This window comes from Primulina eburnea, chromosome 15 (genome assembly GCF_022965805.1).
Source record: "Primulina eburnea isolate SZY01 chromosome 15, ASM2296580v1, whole genome shotgun sequence".
NCBI classification, from domain to species: domain Eukaryota; kingdom Viridiplantae; phylum Streptophyta; class Magnoliopsida; order Lamiales; family Gesneriaceae; genus Primulina; species Primulina eburnea.
In genome coordinates this window covers 7404891-7421715 of record NC_133115.1, presented here as the reverse complement: position 1 = coordinate 7421715, position 16825 = coordinate 7404891, and the positions used below count along the sequence as shown (strand labels likewise).

Sequence of the window (16825 nt, the reverse complement as noted above, 5' to 3'; positions counted from 1 at the left end):
TCCTGTTTCGTCAAAATATTTTCTTCTCAAATTTTCATTCCTGAAAAGAAAACAATTGGGATTCATTAAATTTGGGAAGATATAAGCATACACTATATTAAAAATACACAACTAAAAATAACATGATTAAAATAAAATCAAAACTGAAATCACAATGCAAACAAGAAACAAAGAATTGGGTTGCCTCCCAGTAAGCGCTTGGTTTAACGTCATCAGCCTGACTACCATCAGTCTATATCAAGTTGATCCGCCCAAAGGAATGTTGTCAAGGTGCCTTACTTCATTTCCATAATATGGTTTAACTCTTTGGCCGTTCACCTTGAAAGTCCTCCCATCACTGCATTTTAGCTCAATCGCCCCATGAGGATACACTGTCTCCACCAAAAATGGGCCTGACCAACGCGATTTCAACTTACCAGGAAACAACTTAAGACGGGAATTGAACAAGAGTACTTGTTGTCCTGGTTTTAGTTCCTTTCGTACAATGAGCTTATCATGCCACTTTTTGGTCTGTTCTTTATAAATCTTGGCATTTTCGTAGGCTTCATTGCGGAACTCCTCCATTTCGTTTAACTGTAATTTTCTTTCATCACCAGCGGCTTTCAAGTCAAAATTGAACTTCTTAACTGCCCAGAATGCTCGATGCTCCAATTCCAGCGGCAAGTGACAGGCTTTACCAAAAACCAACCTATATGGAGACATTCCTATAGGTGTCTTGAATGCTGTCCTATAAGCCCACAGTGCATCATCCAACTTTATAGCCCAATCCTTCCGGTTTGTATTGACAGTCTTTTCTAAGATTTGTTTGATTTCCCGGTTGGATATTTCAGCTTGTCCGTTTGACTGAGGATGATATGCCAATGCCACTTTGTGCTTCACATTGTATTTAGCCATTAGTGAATTGAAAATTTTATTGCAAAAGTGCGTACCTTCATCACTTATGATAGCTCTTGGTGTTCCAAACCTTGTGAAAATGTTCTTGTGCACAAATTTAACTACAATACGAGCATCGTTAGTACTGGTGGCGATTGCTTCCACCCATTTCGAAACATAATCTACAGCTAATAATATGTAAGATTGACCAAAAGAAGGGGGAAAAGGTCCCATGAAATCTATGCCCCAGACATCAAAAAGTTCTACTTCCAAAATATTTGTCAATGGTAATTCGTGACGCCTAGAAATGTTCCCTAACCTTTGGCACCTATCACATGATTTCACTAAGGTATAGCTATCTTTGAACAAAGTAGGCCAGTAAAAACCTGATTGCAATACCTTAGCTGCTGTTCTTGTTACCCCAAAATGTCCACCATACGGTGATGAATGACATTGTTCTAAAATTTTTTGTGCATCTTCTCCATCAACACATCTCCTAATCACTTGGTCAGCACATCTCTTATACACACAAGGATCATCCCAAAAGAAAAATTTGATATCATGGAAGAACTTCTTTTTCTGGTGATGATTCAGATCTGGAGGAAGGGTTCCACAAGACAAATAATTAGCAATATCAGCAAACCAAGGAAGTACAGAGTTTACCTCAAAGAGCTGCTCATCTGGAAAAGTTTCTTGTATAGCTCCCTCTTCTTCCTTCTCCTCTCGCTCAAGTCTTGACAGGTGGTCAGCCACTTGATTTTCACATCCCTTTCTATCCCTTACCTCGAAATCAAACTCTTGGAGCAACAAGATCCACCTTATCAAACGTGGCTTTGCATCCTTCTTGGCAAATAAGTATCGGATAGCTGCATGATCAGTGAAAACTATTACCTTTGTACCTACCAAGTAGGGTCTAAACTTGTCAAAGGCGAATACTACTGCGAGCATCTCCTTTTCGGTGGTTGTGTAGTTTTGCTGTGCAGCATCCATGGTACGACTTGCATAGTAGATTGATCTGAAGAATTTATCACGTTTCTGTCCCAACACCACACCCACTGCATAATCACTGGCATCGCACATCAGCTCAAAGGGTTGCTCCCAATCCGGCACTATCATGATTGGTGCAGTTACCAATGCTTTCTTGATCTTCTCAAATGCCTGCAGACAATCATCATCAAAAATAAAGGTGGATTCTTTTTCAAGCAAATTACACAGAGGTTTAGTAATCTTAGAAAAATCTTTGATAAATCTACGATAAAACCCGGCATGCCCTAAGAAGCTCCTTATTCCCTTAATGTTCTTTGGCGGAGGGAGTTTTTCAATTGCAACCACCTTGGCTCTGTCAACCTCTAATCCCTTAGAAGATACTTTATGTCCAAGAACAATGCCCTCTTGGACCATAAAGTGACACTTCTCCCAGTTAAGAACTAGGTTCTTTTCTTGGCATCTCTGCAAAACAAGGGATAGGTTATGTAAACAGTGATCAAAAGAAGAGCCAAATACCGAGAAGTCATCCATGAAGACTTCCATGATGTCCTCCACCATGTCTGCAAAAATGGCCATCATACACCTCTGAAAAGTAGCAGGTGCATTACATAGTCCAAAAGGCATCCTTCTAAAGGCAAACGTGCCATAGGGGCATGTGAATGTTGTCTTTTCCTGATCTTCTGGTGCTATGGCAATTTGATTATAACCTGAATATCCATCTAAGAAACAGTAGTGACAATAACCTGCAAGTCTATCAAGCATCTGATCAATAAAAGGCAATGGAAAATGATCTTTTCGTGTGGCATTGTTCAACTTTCTATAATCAATACATACTCGCCAACCAGTTACAGTACGAGTAGATATTAACTCATCATTTTCATTTTTTAACACTGTCATCCCACCCTTTTTTGGTACAACTTGCACAGGAGATACCCAGCTACTGTCAGAAATAGCATAAATTACACCAGCATTTAACAATTTCAGTACCTCATTCTTTACAACCTCTTTCATTGCTGGGTTCAACCTCCTTTGGTGATCCACATAAGGAGTATACATCTCCTCCATCAAAATTTTATGCATGCATATAGTGGGGCTAATTCCCCTAATATCAGAAATCGACCATCCAAAAGCAGTTTTATACTTTCGCAGCACTCTCAATAATTTATCTTTTTCATCACATGAAAGGTAGGAAGAGATAATTACCGGATACGTCGACTTCTCACCTAAAAATGCATAACACAGGTGGCTTGGAAGTTCCTTCAATTCAGGGGATACTTTTGTTACCTCTATATTTGCATCTTCAAGTAATTCTACATTATGCACATTAATCTTTTCTATAGGCAATGTATCGAGAGCAAGTAATTCCTCTTGCACATCCCAATCATCTTCATCCAGTATTGACGCCGATTCCAACAAGCATCTCTCCAAGGAATCTTTTGTCAATCTTCCTGCACCAACATGAGATACACATGAGTCAATTACATCAATGATATTACAAGTACTTACCTCATTTGGTTCTTTAATTGTGTTGTAGATGTTGAACATGACTTCTTCTCCACCTACTCTCAATGTAAGCTCACCCTTGTGCACATCAATCAAAGCTTTTCCAGTGGCCAAAAATGGCCTTCCAAAGATAAGTGGGGTGTCCTTGTCTTCTTCCATATCTAGAATGACAAAATCAGCAGGAAATATAAATTTGTCTACCTTTACCAGAACATCCTCCACTATACCCCGTGGATATGTAAGTGATCTATCCGCCAGCTGCAAGGTAATAGTGCTAGGCTTCACCTCGCCAAGCTCTAAAGTCCTGTAAATAGAAAAAGGCATTAAATTAATACTGGCACCTAAATCACACAAAGCTTTATTTATTCTAGAACCACCAATAACACAAGGGATAGTAAAACTCCCTGGATCTTTGAGTTTCTGTGGTAGTTTCCTTTGAAGTATGGCGCTACACTCTTCTGTCAATTTCACTGTCTCAAACTCATGCAACTTTCTCTTCTTTGACATCACATCTTTTATGAATTTTGCATAGTTTGGCATTTGCTCTAAAGCATCAGCAAATGGAATGTTGATATGAATCTTCTTGAAAATCTCCAAAAATTTGGCAAATTGATCATCCAATTTCTTCTTCTTGAACCTCAGCGGATATGGAAGAGTCGGCTTAAATACCGGAGGTTGTTCAACTTCAACTTCAGCTTTGGAACCCTCAGTTTCGACTTCTTCAACAGTTACCTCCTTCTCATCCTTATCATTGGAATTTTTACCATCAAGTTCTTTTCCACTCCTCAAAGTTACTGCCTTGCACTGCTCTTTTGGGTTCACCTCTGTGTTACTGGGAAATTGCCCCTTGTTCTGATCTTTTAGAGCGTTGGCCAACTGTCCGATTTGCGTTTCCAAAGATTTCATTGTGGCACCCATATTTCCCATGTGAGTCTCCATATTGTCAAGACGAGATTCAGTTCTCGCCATCCTTTTTCCAGACTCAGCAACAAATGTACCTACCAAATCTTCAAATGAAGGCTTTCCCTCCCCCTTTGATGTATTGAACCCCGGTGGAGGATTCAACACATTCTTATTATTAGCATATGAAAAATTTTCATGATTTCTCAATCCAGGATGATAAGTGTTAGAGGGAGGGTTACCTCGATATCCTCCGTAGCCACCAAAATTCCTATTGTTGATATAATGAGCCTCATCAGGAATTTGTGGTTCTTCAGTAACAACCGATGCATTTTCAACCTCTGATGTACCAGTCTTATTCATTGCTGCAATTTGATTTGTCAAAGCTGAAACTTGAGCAGTAAGTGAGGTAATAGGATCTATGGCATAAATTCCAGCTTGCTTCTTTACTCCTGATCTTTCTGACGGCCACTGATAACTGTTAATGGTCATCTGTTCAAGTAAATCATATGCTTGATCAGGTGATTTTGCAAATATCGTGCCACCAGCTGCTGCATCCACAGTACCTCTGGTTTGTCCATTCAAACCATTGTAAAATAATTCAATTTGTACCCAATCTTCAAAACCATGGTTTGGACATCTTCTCAACAACTCCTTATACCGCTCCCATGCCTCATATAGTTGCTCAAAATCAGTCTGCCTAAAAGTACTTATCTCGATTTTCAACTGTGCAGACTTTGCAGGTGGGAAATATTTTGCAAGAAACTTGGTTGCTAACTCCTGCCATGTAGTGATACTCCCCAAAGGAAGCGATTGGAGCCATCCTCTTGCTTGGTCCCTAAGAGAAAAAGGAAACAAACGCATTCGAATTATATCATCAGAAACACCATTTATTTTTACCGTATCAGTAATTTCAAGGAATGTTCTGAGATGTAGATGAGGATCTGCAGTAGCGGCTCCATTAAACTGATTCTGTTGAACCATGTTTATCAATGCAGGCTTGAGCTCAAAGTTGTTTGCATTAATTGTTCCTCGTGCTATACCAGAATAATGAGCATTCAATACTGGCCTAAAATGATCTCTGATGGGTATTGCAGGGGGTGGATTTTCATTGTCTCTGTTTTCAGCCATTGCTCGAATCTCTTCTCTTCTTGCCTTTCTTAATCGTCTTGCGGTTCTTTCGATTTCAGGATCAAAGATAAGCAAGTCAAGATTTTGCGATCTTCGCATGCACTGTTAATCAAAAACAATAACAAATCAGTGTTTAATGTAGTATAATAAAAATAGTTCTAAATTAAAATTTAGACTAATTGGTAACAATATTAATATAAATTCAAATTTTACACTCCCCGGCAACGGCGCCAAAAACTTGTTGCGTGTTTTCTTAATTGCTTGCAAGTGCACAACGTCAAGTTATAGTAAAATGTAATTTTGAGTACAAGTGTCGATCCCACGAGGAATGTATTTTTAAATTTATATTAATGCTTGTAATTAAAATAGTCTTGATTTTATTTAGAAAAATCAATTGACGAAGTTGTTTATACCAATAACTAGATTTAAAACTAAATTGAATTATAGTACCAAATAATAGTGAACAACAATAGAATAAAAGATCTAGAGGTCCGATTTCACGCAACTATCCACCATGTGTATTTTGTGTAGCTATATTATATTTGCCCTTCTTATTCATTAGCTAAGAATTCTAAAAATCATCTACTCCCTCTCCCGAGTGCTAAGTAGATACTAATTATCTAACAAAAGATTGTAACGTCCCCATCAACAATCTAAAATTAAATAACACAATAATCACTCAAATCTTTTAATGGCTTCAATAGCACTATATGTCCTCCCGAACTATAAAAATACTATTGATGTATTTTTCCCTTTCTTGTTTATAAATTCCCTTTTCCAAGTGATAATTTATAAACATAATCATCATTCAAGATATGGCCAGTAAATTGAAAGCATTAAAATTAGAAACATACAAATGAACAATAAGGAAATCTCATATAGCATAAATCATAAATCATCACACATGGTTTCTAGTTTTGTTCCATCATCCCTCTAGAATTAAGATTTAGTTCATAATAAGGAAAATAAAACAACAACACATAAATATTAAACAAAACATATCAAAATAAAAGAAAGAAAGAACTTAGAACAAGAGTTTTGGAGTGTATGAAGATTTTGTCCCAAGATGCACAAGAAATTGTTGAAGATGATGATCTTGATCTTTTATCTTGTTCTTTATAGCCTCCACCCTTTTTCTAGTTTTTCTCCATACCTAGATGATGAAAAAGAGACACCTTTTATAGTCTAGACAAGATCTATCACGTAGCACACCATTCTCCCCTCCATTTCCTCAAAGTCTTCAAAGTTTCACAATTTCCGGAGGAATGTTTGTGCATGACCGCAGGTGCGGTGATAGTAAGACCGCGGGTGCGGTGTTTGTTCGCCAAGAAATCATTTGCTGCGGAAGTCACAGCGCGGGTGCGGCGCTTGCATGACCGCGGGTGCGGTAATGCATCGGCAACTGGCGCGGGGGCGCTCGTGTACGCAGCGCGGGGGCGGTGTGTGTTCGAGCAGGTAGCGCGGGGGCGCTGCTTGCTGTGGCGCGGGTGCGGTAACTCTCGTGTCTAGTTTTCCTTTGTACCTCTAATTCATCACTATATCACTTCAAACTCTCATTTCTAAGCTTCCAAACTACAATAACAAAAACAACAACATATCAAATAAAACCTGCTCAAAAATCACAAAACTCCAAGTTAAAAACAAGTAATAAAAGTACAATAAATTGCACTTATCAAAAATCCTCACATTTTTCTAGTGCAAATTGTGAGGGGATCTACCTAGTTGGTGGTGGGCCTAATTTGAAGGAAATTTTTCAAGGATTTGGAGGAGGAGCTTGTAGATCTTCATGCCTTGAAGAGCTTTGTTGTTTGACAACAAAGTTGGAGCCAACATCAACTTTTTAAAGTTGATAGGTAAAACTTCTAAACATCCTATGTATGTTTTTGATTTTGTAAATATTACACAAGATTTAAATTGGGGTGGCCGAAATTTGTGCCTCAAAATTTCGAATTTTTGCTTCCGTTGCTTTTCGGGCCACCGTAACCGGTCCGCTTTCAGTAGTGACGACCGTATTTGATTTCATTTTCGCATTTCATTTAGTTTAAAAGAAAATTTTAAATTTTTCCGCAAATTTTAAGTAGTAAAGAATACGGTTCGTTACAGTTGGTATCAGAGCGGTGTTCTTGTAAAGGGTTACGCCTACTGCCAGTCGCAAGAAGCTCTCGAAGTCACACATCAAGTCTGTAAGTTTTAAAGTTTTGAGTTATGCTATGTACTATGCATTAGGTCATGATTTCAGCATGTTTATGTTTTAAAGTTCAAAATTACGTGCATCTTATGATATTGGTATTATATTCATGCATGTTGGGTTTACGTGGTGGGTAATTGTTGGAACAGTATGCCTCCTAGACGTATGATTAACCAGGAAGAGGACAGAGAGGCCCGCACCGAGGAGAGGGCCAATCCACCACCACCGCCACCGCCAGATATGCAAGCACAGATGCTTGCTGGCATGACGCAATTCTTCGCACAATTTGTGAGGAACCAGACTGTTGCAGGCCCCGAGGAGAGGCCTAGACCGGAGGCAGCATATGAGAGGTTCCGGAGGATGAGCCCGAAGGAGTTTTCGGGTACTACTGACCCGATGGTGGCTGAGGGATGGATCAAGTCCATCGAGGTGATATTTGACTTCATGGAGCTGACGGACGCTGACAGGGTCAGATGTGCTATATTCTTGCTGACAGGGGACGCTAGACTATGGTGGGAGAGCGCTTCAGTGGCAGTCAATCTGCAAGTGCTGCCTTGGAATGGATTCAAAGAAGTTTTCTACTAAAAGTACTTCACTGAGGAAGTACGCTCCCGCCTGACCAGGGAGTTTATGACACTGAGGCAAGGGGATAGCAGCGTGGCAGACTTCGTCAGAAAGTTTGAGAGGGGGTGTTACTTTGTACCCCTCATTTCGAATGATGCCCAGGCAAAGCTGAGGCATTTTATGGACGGTTTGCGGCCGATCTTGCGCCGGAATATGAGGGTAGCTGGTCCTACTACATATGCAGTCACCGTGTCCAGAGCTTCAGCGGCAGAACAGGACCAGCGAGACATAGAGGCGGATAGACAGGGCAAGAGGCCCTACCAGGCACCGCCGCAGCAACACCAGCAGCAGAATCAGAGGCCCCATTTTAAGAGGCCGTTTCAGGGGCCGCCAGCTAAGAAGTCTTTTCATGGACCACCAAGGGGCAAGGGTCCAGTACAGCAGCAAGGGGCGCCTCAGAAGCCCGTTAACTTTCCGGTGTGCCCTAAGTGCAACCGCCAGCACCCGGGGCCATGCTTATATGGATCGGGCAAGTGCTTCAAGTGTGGAGCTAGCAACCACATGCTGAAGGAGTGCCCGCAGTGGAAGCAACCAACTCAAGGGAGAGTTTTCGCCATGCATGCCCAGGAGGCGAACCCAGTCAATACACTACTAACCGGAAACATTTTTATTAAGAGATTATCCACGACTGCACTAATAGACTCAGGAGCCACTCACTCCTTCATATCGGAGACGTTTGCTAATCATTTGGACCTCAAGTCCATTGGCCTAGACGTGAACTTTTCAGTGACAGTCCCATCAGGGGAGGAGCTGTTAGCTACCAGTGTGGTCAGAGATATCGATTTAGAACTGCATGACCACCTAGTATATGCAGATTTAATCCTACTGCCAATGCCAGAATTCGACATCATATTGGGAATGGACTGGCTGACTAAAAACAGAGTTCTTATCAACTTTCAGAAGAGATCAGTGCTAGTCAGACCATTGGGTATGGAACAATTTCTTTTTGAACCAGACAGATGGAGAAGTTTCCCTCGCATGATCTCGTGCATGCAGGCGAGGAGACTAATTTCCAAAGGGTGTCAGGCGTTCTTGGCCAGCATCAACTCAGCACCTGACATGCCCACTCCGTCACTATCAGATGTGCCAGTAGTCAGAGACTTCCCAGACGTCTTTCCTGACGACGTCACAGGCCTTCCACCAGAGAGAGAGGTGGAGTTTGCAATCGAACTCATGCCAGGAACAGTGCCAATCTCGAAGGCACCATACAGATTAGCTCCAGCAGAAATGTTAGAACTCAAGCAACAGATTCAGGAGCTCTTAGACAAGGAGTTTATCCGCCCGAGTTTCTCACCGTGGGGCGCGCCAGTGCTTTTTGTGAAAAAGAAAGACGGTAGCATGAGACTGTGCATCGATTATCGTGAGCTGATCAAGGTAACGATCAAGAATAAATACCCACTTCCTAGGATCGAGAACTTGTTTGATCAATTGCAGGGAGCTACAGTGTTCTCTAAGATAGATCTTCGATTAGGGTATCACCAGCTGAAGGTGAAGGATGCAGATGTCCACAAAACAGCCTTCAGGACTAGGTGTATGGGCATTACGAGTTCTTGGTAATGCCATTTGGATTGACGAATGCTCCAGCAATTTTCATGGACCTCATGAACCGAGTATTTCAGCCGTTCCTCGACCAATTTGTCATAGTATTCATTGACGATATTCTCATCTACTCGAAGAGCCATGAGGAGCATCACCAGCATCTGAGGACAGTATTGGAGATTTTACAGAGCCGTAAATTGTTTGCAAAGTTTAGCAAGTGTGAATTTTGGCTTGAGAAAGTTGCATTTTTGGGTCATATTATATCTAGCAGTGGAATTGAAGTGGATCCATCTAAGGTTGCAGCCGTCAAGGAATGTGTTGAGCCAAAGAACGCATCAGAGATCCGCAGCTTTTTGGGTTTAGCCGGTTACTATCGTAAGTTTATTCGAGGATTTTCGTCCACAGCGGTGCCACTCACTTCACTCACCAAGAAGAATGCTAAGTTTGTGTGGAGTGATGATTGTGAGAAGAGCTTCGACACGTTGAAGCAAGCTCTTATTTCGGCGCCAGTGCTAGCCATGCCAACAGGGCAAGGTGAGTTTGTACTTTTTACTGATACATCTAAGCTCGGATTAGGCGCAGTGTTGATGCAACAGGGTCGGGTTATAGCTTATGCATCCAGGCAGTTGAAAGTGCACGAGAAGAACTATCCGACTCACGACCTAGAGTTAGCCGCCGTTGTCTTCGCCCTGAAAATTTGGAGACACTACCTACACGGCGAGAAATGTCAGATTTTCACCGACCACAAGAGTCTCAAATATTTCTTCACGCAGAGAGAGCTGAATATGAGACAGAGACGGTGGTTGGAACTTGTGAAAGATTACGACTGCGAAATTAGCTACCATCCGGGAAAGGCTAATGTTGTCGCGGACGCATTGAGCAGGAAAGTGGCAGTTGTAGCTCAGTTGTCAGTGCAGAAACCACTTCAGTCGGAGATTCAGAGATTTGGTCTAGAGATTTATCCTGAGGGCAGAGCCCCTAGACTGTCTAATCTGATAGTCAAATCTGATTTGCTAGACCGTATTCGAGCAGGACAGTCTTCAGATGAGCAGTTGCAGAAATGGAGACTGAAAGACGAAGCCAAGGGCAGTGTGCTGTACACAGTTTCAGACGACATTGTGAGATACAGAGGTAGAATGTGGGTGCCTAGTGTTGGTTCGGTCAGACAGGATATTTTGACAGAGGCACACGCATCTCCGTATTCCATTCACCCAGGAGGTACCAAGATGTACAAAGACCTCCAGATATTGTATTGATGGCCAGGGATGAAGCGAGACATCCGTAGATTCGTATCAGAATGTCTCACTTGTCAGCAAGTAAAAGCTCAGCATCAGAGGCCAGCAGGACTGGTTAAGCCACTCCCCATCCCCAAGTGGAAGTGGGAGAACATTACTATGGATTTCGTGGTTGGGTTGCCAAGGTCAGTCAGAGGTTCGAATTCTATTTGGGTTATAGTAGACCGACTCACTAAGTCAGCGCATTTTATACCAGTGAAGACGACTTTCTCTATGACGCAGTATGCGGAGCTTTACATCAAGGAGATAGTCCGTTTACATGGGTTTCCAGTTTCGATTGTGTCTGACAGAGACCCGAGGTTCACATCGTCCTTTTGGAAGAGCTTACACGCAGCCATGGGGACGAAGTTGCTTTTCAGCACAGCTTTTCACCCACAGACAGATGGTCAGTCTGAGCGAGTGATTCAGATTTTAGAGGATTTGCTAAGAGCCTGCATGATTGATTTTCAAGGAGCTTGGGAGTCTAGACTACCTCTAGTGGAGTTCACATACAACAACAGCTTCCAAGCATCTATTGGTATGGCCCCCTAGGAGGCACTGTATGGGAGGAAGTGCAGATCACCAGTTCATTGGGATGAAGTTGGTGAGAGAGCAGAACTTGGTCCAGAGATAGTTCAGCAGACTGCCGACGTGGTGGTCAAAATTCGTGACAGAATGAAGACCGCCCAAAGCCTTCAGAAGAGTTATGCTGATAAGAGGAGGAGAGATCTAGAATTTTCTGTTGGTGATCACGTATTCGTTAAGATAGCACCTATGAAGGGTTTTATGAGATTTGGAAAGAGAGGCAAGTTGAGTCCGAGGTTTATTGGACCGTTTGAGATTTTGGACAGAGTTGGGACACTAGCCTATCGTGTTGCCCTTCCGTCGAATCTGGCCGGGGTACACAATGTGTTCCACGTTTCGATGCTAAGGAAGTACCTAGCCAACCCTTCGCACATTCTGAGTTATGAACCAATGCAGTTGGCTCCAGACCTGTCTTACGAGGAAAAACCAGTCCAAATCCTAGACAGACAGGAGCGCAGGTTTCGGAACAAGACGACCAAGTTGGTCAAAGTTCAATGGCTGAATCAATCGGTGGAAGAAGCCACTTGGGAGTCAGAGGCCGACATGAGACTTCGCTACCCGGAGTTGTTCGGTAAGACTTAATTTCGAGGACGAAATTTTTATAAGTGGGGGAGGAACTGTAGTGCCCAAATTTAATACACGTATAACCCATGCATTCATTTAATTATTAAATCATTTAACTTAATTTAAAATGAGTTTTAGCGATGCATGATTTACTTAAATGCGTTATTTTCAAATTATTTATGTTTATGTGATGCACGTTAAAATGTCTTTCGAGTTCCATGTTTCAGGCGATCATTCGAGGCGGGATTGAGGAAAAGACCCGGTGACGATTTGTGGCAATTTAAAATGTGGTATTTTATTTTAAATTGAGAATGGGGCGTTTTAAATAATTGATTAAGTTGTTAGTATTTTTAAAGCTTTAATAACGTATTGAGTGAATTAAGAGTTTAAGACCTTTAAAATTAGTGTGTAGATATTTTAATTGTAGAGTTTGATTTAACTAGTGTGTGTTAACTTTTTATTATTATTTTAAATAGTTTATTTAGTTAAGAGTTTCTCCTAATTAAAACGCGCACACACACACACACACTTTACACATACTCACACACACTTACATGTTTTTACGCACACTAAACACACACACTCACCTTAAGTTTCAGTTTTTATTATTTTGAGGAGAGAAAACCTAGGGTTCTTACTCCTTCAAGCAACCGCCCCCTTCCCTCTTCGATTTCCAGCAATTTTTCGTGTGTTTCCTTCGAAGATTTTAGCGCCACGTTCGTCCCGGATCAACCTCGCTTCCATCTCCGCTTCGGTGTCGTCGTACGGTATTTTTAAATATCAAAAGGCACGTATATTCTATTCTTTCTGCATCGATCTTGTCATAGTATGCGTTGTGTATTTTTATGCGTGAAAATTTATGTATGACGTTCGTCGTTTGAGCGGAAATTGATTTGAATGCGTTTGAAATACTTTTTAGATCTGAAATCTCGTAACTTGCTGTTCTTCTCGAAACTGCGATTTTTCCGTCGAGAATTTGAGAAAACTTTCAACTACAAAATTGTAGAACTTTTCGATACCTTCGTTTTGATATAAAATTAGAGATTTTTTGATGAAAATTGAGTGAGTTATGGCGTTTTTCGTGGGACTGCTCAAACTTCGACTTTTACGATAATTGTGTTCTCGAAGTTTATTTGTTGCAGGCTTCGTTGGAGATCGACGGACGATCGTTGTTGCACCTAGGTATGATTATGATGTTGTTGGGTCGATATGTGGTACGTCGGTTAGTGTCGATAGGCACTCGAATGCATTAGAATTCGTAGGAAAGAAATTAGTGTTGATTGTCACGTTTTTGAAATTGTATGCGTCGTAAGATGAACGTCGTGGCTTGGGATGTTGTACGAAATTGGTTTTATGTTATGGTATGCTAGGATGGGTCTCGGGGTGTCGGTTCATAGTTCGTGCAACCGGGTCTAGAAAGTTAAGCAAAGCATGTACAAGAATTTTCGTAAGTTCGCGATCACAGAGCCTGCACGGACCCTTACATGGACCCTGGCACGGGGTCCGTGCCTTTGTTCTTCCGGAGTGCCCTTTTTCCAGAGTCTGCACGGACCCTGGCACGGACCCTGGCACGGGGTCCGTGTCCACCCTTTTTCATGGAGTCTTTCACCCGAGTCTACACGGACCCCTACACGGAGGTAGGCACGGGGTCCGTGTCCCTTCTTCTTTCCGAGTGTCACTGCACCGCACCTAGACGGACCTGTACACGGACCCGGGGTAGGGGTCCGTGTACTCACTGTTTTGAAGGAATTGTAAGTATATTTTGGGATTTGACGTCATGGTTTAGTGCAAGGATTTTCAAGGTCGTGTCATGGGAAATGTTAGAACGTCCTAAGTATTGATTGGACTTGAGAGTAAGTATGATTCCTACGTTTAAGTTATGGAAATTCATGTTAGTTGGTGCAGCAACGGCCCCGATCGAAGTCCAACGAATCCCTCAATGACAAGTAAGTATGTTGACGTGCAAAGAAAATATGTCAAGTTTTTGAGGTATGCTAAATGTCTTGTGACCAAATTATGTTAGGATTGGAAAGCGTTAAATTATGAACGGGGACCAATCCGTCCGTTAAATTATGAACGGGTTAGATCATGGTTGGAAAGCGTTAAATTATGAACGGGGACCAACCAGCCCGTTAAATTATGAACGGGGATCTTATGTATGTGGCAGTGGATACGTCCCTGTCAGCCCAGTACTGTGGTGTGTCTGATCAGGCGTTTATTATGTTATGGGTCACTTGCTTTGAAACATGCCTCTACGCAAAATGATGAAGTTATGTATGTTTACGTATGCAGTATGTTTAAGAAAGTTTATGTTGATGGCACGTCTAGTTTTGTATGTACGTACGTTCAAGTTCGAGTTATGTATGTCCTATTTTAAAGTTGCATGTGATTTTATTACGTAGTACTCGTTATTCCAGTTTATACGTGTTGAGTCTTTAGACTCACTAGACTTGATCGATGCAGGTGAGTATGTTGATGAGGAGGCAGGAGGTGGTGACCAAGGGACAGGCTTGGACTAAGCGGCAGGCTAAACCCGAGGACCGCCCATGTTATTTTACGATTCTTTTTATGCAAGTTTAAAATACTCTGATGTTATGTTTCATTTCAAAACTTTTGGAACAGTGTTTCCTTTTCGCAAATTTTATTGGTGATGTTGATTTCAAATATTTTTGTTGATGAAGGATGTAGTGACGACCGTATTTGATTTCATTTCCGCATTTCATTCAGTTTAAAAGAAAATTTTAATTTTTCCGCAAATTTTAAGTAGTAAAGAATACGGTTCGTTACAGAATTGATATGAAAATTCGAGAGTTATAAACTATGGAAATGGTGAGAACACTTCCGAGAGAGAGGTTTATATTTATATCTCGTGACCGTTAAAATTTCGGACACGTGGTAATCCGTGAAAATTTTGACCAAATAAATAAAATATTCAACCGTTGGTTATTTAAATTTAGAAACTGAAGCTTTGCAGTTGTACAAAAACGGGAATAAAACGTTTGGTCAAGATTTTAATTAAGGAACTTAAAATAATTAAAGTTAATCAACTTATGGGTTAAGATCAGTTTACTCATACACTAACTGATTAGTTCGAAACTTATTCAGTTCAGTTTGTGAACAACTAACTGCTAACTTATAAGTTGACTTCCTGAAACTCAACGCTCCCATAAATTAAACATTTAAGAATGATAAATAAGACATAAGATATTTCTAAAGTAAAAAAACTTAGTCTCAGATAATGGCTTGGTAAAGAAATCTGTCGTTTGTTGTTCAGTTGAGATATACTCCAGTCTGATGTCTTTCTTGAGAGCATAATCTTTGATGAAATGATTTCTGACATCAATGTGTTTGGTTATAGAGTGAAGAACTGGATTATATGTAATCACGATGGAGCTGGTGTTGTCACAGAAGATCGGTGACTCTTCAGCTATTACTCGATAATCTTTCAGTTGTTGCTGAATCCAGAGCAGTTGAGCACAACAACTTCCAGCAGCAAATTATTAAACTTCAGTTGAGTAAGTGGCTATTGATGTTTGCTTTTTGCTGAACCATGAGATCAGTCTGTCTCCTAGAAACTGACATGATCCCCTTGTACTTTTGCGATAAATCTTACATCCTGCATATTCTGCATCTGAATAGCCAACTAAATTGGAAGATGAATCTTTAGCATACCATAAGCCCACATTCTGTGTGCCTTTTAGATATTTCAATATATGTTCAATAGCTAGGAAATGCGATTGTTTATGATTAACCTAAAATCTAGCACATAAACATACTGCAAACATAATATCAGGATGGATAGTAGTTAGGTATAATAAAAAAACCTATTAAACCTCTGTAGAGTGTCATCTCAACTGATATTCTCCCTTCATCTTTGTCTAGTTTAACTGATGAAGTCATGAGAGTGGATGCAGCTGAACATGTTTTCACACCAAATTTCTTCAGCAATTCCTTTGTGTATTTGGTCTGAATGATATAAATACCAGCTTCCAGTTGCTTCACTTGCAAGCCTAGGAAGAATGTCAGTTCACCCATCATGCTCATCTTGAATTTATCATGCATCAGCTTAGCAAACTTATCACATAATTGGGGGTTATTTAACCCAAATATGATATCATCAACATAAATTTGAACAATTAATTAATTATCTTTTTTTGTAAATTTGAACAGAGGTTTATCAACTATTCTCACTGTAAAATCATGATCAATCAAGAATTTTTATAAGGTCTCATGCCAAACTCGAAGTGCTTGTTTCAGACCATACAAAGATTTATTAAGATGATAAACATGATTAGGGAATAAGTTATTTACAAGACCTGGATTCTGTTCTACATACACCTCTTCTTGTAACCGACAGTTCAGAAATGCGCTTTTCACATCCATCTGATAAACTTTGAAATTTTTTAAGGATGTTTAGGCTAGGAATATCCTGATTGCTTCCAGTTGAGCAACTGGAGCATAAATCTCGTCGTAATCTATTCCTTATTCCGGTCTGTAGCCTTGTGCGACCAGTCTCGTTTTTTTGCGTACAACTGAACCATCTTCCTTCAGTTTGTTCCTGTATACCCACTTGGTACCTATAATAGATTTTGAAGAAGGTCTTGGAACTAACGTCCAGACATTGTTATGTGTAAACTGATTAAGCTCTTATTGCATT

The 16825-nt window shown here is 40.7% G+C and overlaps 1 protein-coding gene across 1 annotated transcript; it reads right to left on the bottom strand.

The window, feature by feature from the left end:
- Window positions 1-237: 237 nt before the first annotated feature.
- Window positions 238-4281, bottom strand: LOC140815427 (uncharacterized). Its single transcript, XM_073174540.1, has 3 exons — window positions 4033-4281; window positions 1445-2322; window positions 238-727 (listed from the first exon to the last, which is right to left on the bottom strand). The coding sequence occupies exons 1-3, from the start codon at window positions 4279-4281 to the stop codon at window positions 238-240; spliced, it is 1617 nt and encodes a 538-aa protein (XP_073030641.1).
- Window positions 4282-16825: the final 12544 nt, after the last annotated feature.